General features: G+C 41.5%; 1 protein-coding gene across 2 annotated transcripts in view; it reads left to right on the plus strand.

Annotated features, from left to right (window-relative positions):
- The window catches only part of DUS2 (dihydrouridine synthase 2), a 90,182-nt gene that overhangs the window by 38,127 nt on the left and 43,434 nt on the right, over positions 1–8,621 (plus strand). For both annotated transcript variants that reach the window (XR_002095436.1, XM_019505744.1), the window contains exons 4-5: positions 5,128–5,219; positions 6,744–6,787. Coding sequence is in view for 1 of the 2 variants with exons in the window: in XM_019505744.1 (XP_019361289.1) it covers positions 5,128–5,219; positions 6,744–6,787 (136 nt within the window). In the remaining variant the exon portion in view is untranslated. The remainder of the gene's footprint in view (positions 1–5,127; positions 5,220–6,743; positions 6,788–8,621) is intronic.

Here is an 8,621-nt window from a genome sequence, read left to right on the forward strand (position 1 = left end):
CCCATTGCTACAGTAAGGAAAACAAATCTGGAGGGATCAGATGGCCCCCTTGCCCTCTGCCCTACCTCTTCCCCCTGCAGCTCCTCCCTTTTTCCCTCCCCCCCCCACCCTTACTGTCTGACCCTGCTATCCCAGAGCACATGGAAGTGAGGAACAGATTTGAAAACAGTGACCTTGAAATAAAACATGCCTGTAGTAATTTGCATATAGGCCTATAGGCAACTTAATATGTGTACCCATAGACTTAGTTCATCCAGAATTGATGCATTTTACCTTTTTTGAAACTGCTGCAAGTTTTAGCACAGATATTCCATAAGTACACTTCTAAGCAGCATTTTGGTCCCTACTTATATAATCTGTGCTCTTTAAGCAGGTCCTTGTGAAAGATTTGCTCTCACAGCCTGGCAGCTTTTACCAGGTAGTAAGTCCACAGGCAATGTGATTTCTCTTGCCCTTATGATGTCTCTTGCCCTTACCGCCTCCCGTATTTTGTGATCGTTAACCAGGGTCACTAGAGTCATGTCATACAGTTTGTATTTTTCCCAGAAACATTTCAGTACCTCATAGAACCATGGGGACACCAGGGTCCACAAGCTCCCATTGGTCATGTGTACTCCTGCCACTGTTGGAGCAGCTGCCTTGCAAAATACAGTAAAGTGAGCTGTTTCGGATTCTGCCCCTTTTGCCTTGTGTAAACCTGGGTTGTACTTGGCCCAGAGGAAGAGTAGAATGTCTGGCATTTCTCTGCCTCTGGACCATTTCGCTTTGTACAGTTTGGTCCTTGCTACTTTCTCCCATGTGGCGTTTCAAAAGAAAATACACATGGCTCTCTGGAGTCTGCGAATGACTTGCTCTGAGTGAGGGAAGACTAGGGTGGTATATAGGAGCATTGACAGAAGCACCACCTCCATCAGCAACATGCGCACCCCCGTTGAGAGGCAGCATGAGTGCCATAGTCCCAGCCTCTGTTTGGCTTTGAACTCCACCGTTTCCCATGCTCTCTGTCCTGTCAGCTGTGAAAAACTCCACCTCAAGGATCTTTACCCCCTCGCGGGGGGACGGATACCCCCAGGGGCGACGGGTCCCTGAGATTGCCCAGGACTAGTTAGGTGCTTTTGCTCACATTGAGCTTGGCCCCTGCTGCTGCACTGTATACCTGGGTGTGTTCTAGTGCACTTTCCATCATCACAGGTGTGGAAGAAATCAAACTTCGCATTGTGGTTGAATCAGAACTGACGGAGCCAGCTTTTCTTTATTTAGGGCTATACTGTGATCACAGGGAGAATTCCATACAGCAAGGGGAATCACCCACTTGTCTGTTTCAAAGGATTTCTCAGACTCTCTAAGGTTACAAGCGTATTTATACTTAAGACAGAGAAAGACATAAAGAAATACACCTTGGAGAAACAAAACAATAGTAAATTACACAGAAACTTAGAAAGTTTTACTTAAACAAACTATCTATGTATAGCGCAATATATCAAGATAACCCAAGGCATGCAGGAATGCAGATTCCTTATCTCAGAGCAGTATCAGTACATCTGGTCTTTGTCTGTTTTTCTAGTCAAGTAAGCTAATTACTTCTACACAGGTAATTTGCATTATCACAGAGCTCAGAGACAGACACCTTACCAGATAGGAAATGCCTGCCCAGAAGAGTAGTCATCTATTGACTCCTCTGTGAATTCCTATGAAATATGAACTTTCATTTCTACCCGGGAGAACTTTTGCAATCTGTTCTTCTACGCCTGATGAAAGGTGTTTGTGCCCAAAAGCTTGCAATTACAGATTTTTTTTTGCAAAAATCTAGTTGGTCTAATAAAAGATATCACCTTTACCATGAGTCCTGACTGCTTGAATGAAGCCTTTTTGAAGGAAAGCTCTTCCTTTCTTAAGCCATCAGAATTAGTGACTTATGCTTTTATTTGTTGACCAGTTCTGTTGAAAACACATGAGGAACAGGTGTGCAAAGTAAAAGTTGCAAATAAACCAATGTATTTTTACTTGCAATTTATGATTTATCATTTTAACTAACAATCATCATTTTGCACGATCACTCGATGCATTTAATTGTATTAAATGCATAGTGTGCCTTTTATCTTTATATAGCCAAATTCCTTAATAATGAATGAGCTTTCTACTCAATAACCTAACTGAGATAAATCTAGTAAACTGTACCACCTATGCTAATTTGATTTTCTGATTAAGATCAAGGATATTAAAGCTCATAGTCTTCAGCCTGGAAGCAAGTAGCTAAATTATGTCATGAAACAAGTACTAAAGCACCTTTGCTAATAAACTTACGGCAAGAAATTATTACCATTAATATAGTAGGTTAAAGGGACATTCAGTGCCTATAATTTTTAAAATTGGAGCTCTCTTGTCTCTCTCCTTTTTATCAGGCTTAAAACAGAACCAGTCTATATACTATTTTAAGGTACATATTTTTTTGTGACTTTCACAAGAAAGTAGCTGTACAATCCAAGAAGGCCCATATTTAACTCATGTGGAATCATATAGCAAACTGGGTTGTGATTTGGGTTCTTCTAAGTGTTTATGCTCTTGTACAGGGGTTCTTAACTCCCGACGCATGGGCCATATCCATCGTGCAGGGCTCTCTGTGGGTCAGAATATTTGGCAGTGCAGAAGCGATGTCAGTACTTGCTGCTTGCCTGCTGCCAAATTTACAGACTTGTGGGGAGCCCCACGGGCAGGATAATGTAGCCCTGCATGATACTGGGCATGCTGGGCCAGGTGGAGGCGGTGTGGGACCCAGTTCTAACATGCTGGGCTGGGCTGGGCTGGGCAGGGGCAGTATGGCATTGGGTCCAGTCTGGGTGCATGGAGATGGGGAGACTGTGGGGACGGGAGGAGGCAATTTGAGGGCCCAGTCTTGGCAAGACAGCGCAGCGTCAAATCTGGCCCACCGACTGGCCCCATGCTGTTCATCTAGTCCTTGGGGCCAAAAAGTAGAGCACCACCAGCCTAGTAGCAAGTCACTGAAAAGAAATGAAATGGTTAACAAGGTATATGGCAACATTTAGGTTTCAGTGTCTTCATTTAAAGTAGTGACTTTCACTTTTGTGTGATGCCTGTTACATTAACAAGTGTTGCATCACTGTAAAAGTTAAGCAACAAGTACTGGAGTGAAAAGATTGAAAATTTGGAGCAGGAACAAGATAGATCATAAGTCTTAATGCACAACTGTGGAACTGTGTTACATAAATTACTGTGGAATTACCTGTGATGCATTAAAAGTTTGATTGAGAAGGCTTTCTGATTTTTTTAAAAGCAGAATAAGTTTGAGTCTTAAATTATGCACTGAAAGGAAATTCACCCCTGTGTGGAAGATGTATGCAAGGGTCAAAGCACTTCTTCTGCCTTTATACTTGGTCTTAAATAACGTGAAAATATTGGTACTTCAGTCCTAACAGTATTGCCTGAATATGGTAATCCTGATTTCTAAGGAGTTTCTGTTAGTAATGTGTCCTTTGATGACTACTATTCACATTTTGCTGAAAGAGAGCAAAAATGTTCATTTGTTTTTCCAGAAATGTGTTCATTTGTCTTCCATTTGTATTTATAATAAACTGTCACTGGGTTGTTCTAGGTGGTATCTGTCAGCTAATCATGCAAAGATCACTCCTGCCTAATACAATTATTTAACATTCCAGCTAATCCTTGAGATCAGTTTACAGTTCTCTTATATTTGCTGGAAAAATCATTGTTTTCCAGCAAGTTCTATCATCACTTTAACTATAAGCAGTTTCATTTTTGTGCTTCTGCAAGTTCTCATAGAGCCATTTTCTTCTATGATTTCATTTTCATCTCTATACCAGCCAGTCCTCAGATTCATCTCAGGAACCTTTGCGCTACTTTTTATGAGAACCAGCACAGTGCTGCTGGCATCTGAGGACAATTTGTGAATGGTTAAGGGAAATAGGAAGAAGAGGCTTGGCTACTCTGAAAATCAGCAGTGACTTTTTGTATTTCAGGATAAGGTTGGTCCATGGGTAGACTTTAAAGGCAGGGTCCCCCTCAGGATCTGTGCTTTACCTTCCACTTTGCATTTAAATGGATGTAAATACATTCCAGTGTTTCCACAGTAGCTGTAATAGTTTCCCTTGAAACAAGACAGACAAACGGACAGTACCTCAAACAGTAAGACTTCAAGCCATTTAAAGGTTTACAGACCAAAATCAGTACAGTATCTTAAACCTGCTTAGGTAACCACATCGGAAACAGTACTCAAGACAGCTGTCAATGTCTTTCTTCCATTGGTAAGAACACACTGTCTGATAGCCTGCCTCCACTTAAAAATCCTGGTTGGCTTAGAGAGCACTATGGTAGTATACAATTGCACAAAATGCAGAGGCAAGAAACAAAAACAAATCTTTACCCTGCTGTAGCCCTTGGAAGATTTTAGCATTAACTGATAGTGCAAAAGATTTGCTCTAGCCACTTAGGGAAAATATTTCCTTTGTAATTAGTTTTCTTCATTTGCTTTCATTAACAAGTGTGTTCTTTAATATAAATAACAGCTTACTATATCAAACTCACAAAATAGGAAATTTAGAATTAAAGTTTATTTTACTCTTCAATGTTTTTACTTGCTCTTCAGTTTTTAACACTTTTGATTCACAAGTGAGTGAAAGATGGGAGACTGACTCTGACAACTGTACATTTATATATATAGAATTTTAAGTCTAGTTTATTTTACATGTATGGCTCAGCTCTGCATTGTTTCTGTGCTGTGAACTCCCATCAATTCCTAACAGGGATGTGGGCTGGCTTTTAACTGTTTGATTAGACCTGGATAGATTTTTGTGAGTCTTCTGTAACATTTTTGGAACTTAAATCTATTCATGTTAGCTTCAGAAGTGAATATTTTATTCAGGAGAACTTACTACTTATTCTCAAAAAAATAGAGAAGAATATTTTTTTTCAATCAAAACTCACTTTATAAGCTTTTAAGGTCTGACGTTGATATCTACATCTTCTGAAGTTTCTTAGTAGAATCTACTTTATATGTACTGTGAGTTTTTTAACTGCTTTATGTGGCTGTTGTGTAATTATATTTGTTGGGTTTTTTCTCCCATGTCTGTGTGTTTCTCCTATATCATGCAGATATACTTGGCACAGTGGACTTTGTAGCTCCCAATGAAAGAGTTGTTTTCAGGACTTGTGAGAGAGAAAGAGACAGTGTTGTCTTTCAAATGGTAAGAAACAAACAGCAGTTACCTTTCTAATTTCAAAACTTAATTTGTCCATCACTATATTATTTAAGTATGTCTACATTAAACTCTGTGTTGGGGGTTAGCAGGTCCCAGGTTTTTCAGCTGGGGTTTAATGTTTTTGGAAAGTAATGCTGATTGTGTTATATACAACTAGTTTAGAAATCATGCAAACAGCGTGCTATATTAATACGTTTTCTACAGAAGAGGTGGCACCATTTGGAGAGATATGACAGTTATTGGTTTAGTTATGCCTGCTTATACCTGATTACAGTAGTGCTCTATATTTGTGCCTGCTACTTCCAAAATGTAGAAAAGATGCAGTCCCTTGCCCAAATAGTTTATAAACAAGGTTCAAACTAAACACAGGAAGGAATGAAGTGGATGAAGTTTGCAGCATTATGATAAGGCCATTGCCACACATTATTACACTTAATACATGATTTGCCAGTTAGTCATATCTTAAGTTGTAACCCAGCCATATGGTAATCAATTAATGGCATCATAAAACAAGGAATAAGCCACAAATGTATTCTACAAAAACATGTGTAATAACTTTGTGGGTGGTTCCTATTACTCTATTAATTGAGCATGTGGCCAGGTGCACTCCCGTGGCTGACAGCCCTGTCAGCTGATCCCAACCATCAGATCACACTAGGCTCACCCTGCACCAGCAGTAAGGTGTGGTGGGCTCTGATGTTCAATCCCATAATCATGCTTCCTGCCAAGTACATGTAGCATGGCAGGAAGCACAGTTGTATGGATTGCACATCCAATCCCATCACACCTTCATGTCTGGCAGGGGCTCAAATGTCTTAATTTAGGCCAGTGATTCTCAACCATGGTGCATTGGCATTCTGGTGTGCCTTGAGATCCTTTTAAGGGTGTTGTAGGGTGCTATGTAGTAGTAACTGTTAGGTTTACAAATGTGATTCACATGATAAACCCAGAGATTTCAAAGAGTAATCTTTAAAGTCAAAAACATTCTGGTCTGTTGTGGGCTGTCTGAGTTCTTTGCAACAGAAGAATAACTCTATTCTTCTGTACTCAAAAAAACAGTGAAAAGCAAGAGCTGGAGTTTTCTGAGGGGTGTCTTGAATCCATAAAGGCTGTGAACCACTAGTTTAGGCACATATAAGCATCATGGTGTTTCAAATAAAAAAATGCCTATGTGAGGAAAATGTGATTTCAATAAATATAAAAATACTTCTGATAATTAGCTTGAAATGAACATTCGGTTTTGTAACATGCAGTTCAATATTTCTGTCAGATTTTAGGTTCTGATACTACAAAGATAGTATGCTTAAGTTTTATACTGGAGTTCAGTAGTTCAGTTATGCTTTTAACTGGCTTTTTTGCTGTATACTAATTGATTGTACTGTCATATTATAAATATACACACTCTAAAGTGTATGTAAAATGTGTATACTGTCTTCACTTGTACAGAGTGTTTCCGTTCACTTGATTCTGTATTACAGTGTTGATGATTATAACCTTCTTACCCCAAAGGGATCAGCAGATGCTGCGAGAGCCTTGGCTGTAGCTAAGCTTGTGTAAGTACTTATGCTAAGGTAAGTTCTCCCCCTGTGACCCACTTGAAAATTAGTTCGGTTAATAATTTTATCTATAAATTTTACTTCATAGTTTTATCTGAATGTAGTTGTCATTTGAAACCAAACTTGTGGTACGGTCAAATACATTTTTCCCCTCTGGTTTCTTTTTTATTCTTCCTACCCCATTCATTGGCTTTTCAAGACTGAAAACATATTTTTAGAGATCAGAATTAATGTGTGCATGGCTAGGAGAGCCCCTGGAGTAAGGAGTGTATTAAAAAACTGCATCAAGGTGCAGCTGTTTTTACCATCTGAAAAAATCAGTGGTGGAACAGTATGAACTGGTTGCAGTCCTGTAGCTATTTGGAATAAAGACTTTTTTTCAAGACAGTAGCTGCTTAAACAACTAATTAATGCTTGGACTGATGGCCCTTCACTATTATACTACGCATGCCCAGTCTCTGTTTCCAGTGTTATTTTCTATGGCAGGAGTCAGCACCATTTTGCTATCAGATTGTAAATTTCTGCCCCTGGAAAGTTCAAGATGTTTGCAGACACCTGGCCCCTCTGCAGTAAGAGTAAGCACAGGCAGGAGAGAGCAACAGAGATGGCTGCAGATGAGGGTGCTGCAAAGGGACAAGTGGCTCTGTGCAGTGGCGTGCCTCCCAATCTTCATGCTGCAGCAGGCTGGGTCACACCTTCCTGGGCTACGTCCAGCCTGAAGGCTGTAGGTTGCCACCCTCTAGTCTGTGGGTTCTGGGCACCTGCTAAAAAAAAAAGAGTATGTTTTAAAGACTAATTGTAAGAGATAGGAAGGGGGAAAAAGGTGGGGGGGTTGCGCTCTATGTTAGGGAACAGTATACCAGTTCTACCTTCCAAATGGGACCAGAGGAAGGCTTAACTGAGACCCTGTGGGACTGGAAAAGGGCCAATGTGGTCCCTATTTTCAAGAAGGGGAGGAAGGAAGAGCCTGGCAACTACAGACCAGTCAGCCTCACTTCTATCCTGGGGAAGGTTTTTGAAAAAATTATCAAGGGCCACCTTTGTGAGAGCCCTGCAAGGGAAGTGATGTTGAGGGGTAACCAACGTGGGTTCATGCAAGGCCGATCCTGCCTGACTAATCTGGTCTCTTTCTGTGACCAGGTAACAAAGAGCTTAGATGTGAAGGAGGAAGTCGATGACACCAAGCTGTGGGGTAAAGTGAATACACCAGCAGGCAGGGACCGCATCCAGGCAGACCTGGATAGGTTAGAGAAGTGGGCGGATCTGAACAGGATGCGGTTCAACAAGGACAAGTGCAGGGTGCTGCACCTGGGAAGAGGGAACCAGCATTATTGTTATAGGTTAGGGGCTGACCTTCTCGGCAGCACAGAGGCAGAGAGGGATCTTGGAGTCAGGATTGACTCCAGGATGAATATGAGTCGCCAATGCGACGAAGCAATAGGCAGAGCCAACCGCACCCTGTCATACATCAACAGGGGCATCACTAATAGATCCAGAGAGGTCTTGCTCCCCCTCTATGCAGCACTGGTCAGGCCGCAGCTGGAGTCCTGTGTCCAGTTCTGGGCACCGCACTTCAAGAAGGGCATGGAGAACCTGGAGAGGATCCAGAGGAAGCCACTTGTATGGTTGAGGGCCTCTGTGGCCGGCCCTATGAGGAGGGGCTGAGGGACCTGAATGTCTTCAGTCTTCACAAGAGGAGACTGAGCGGGGGGATCTTGTGGTTGCCTACAACCTTATCAGGGGCCACCAACAGGGACTTGGGGAAAGTCAGTTCACCAGGGCCCCCCTTGGAGTCACCAGGAACAATGGCCACAAGCTGAGGGAGGATAGG

Source organism: Gavialis gangeticus, unplaced genomic scaffold (genome assembly GCF_001723915.1).
Source record: "Gavialis gangeticus isolate Ggan-Ray unplaced genomic scaffold, GavGan_comp1, whole genome shotgun sequence".
NCBI lineage: Eukaryota > Metazoa > Chordata > Crocodylia > Gavialidae > Gavialis > Gavialis gangeticus.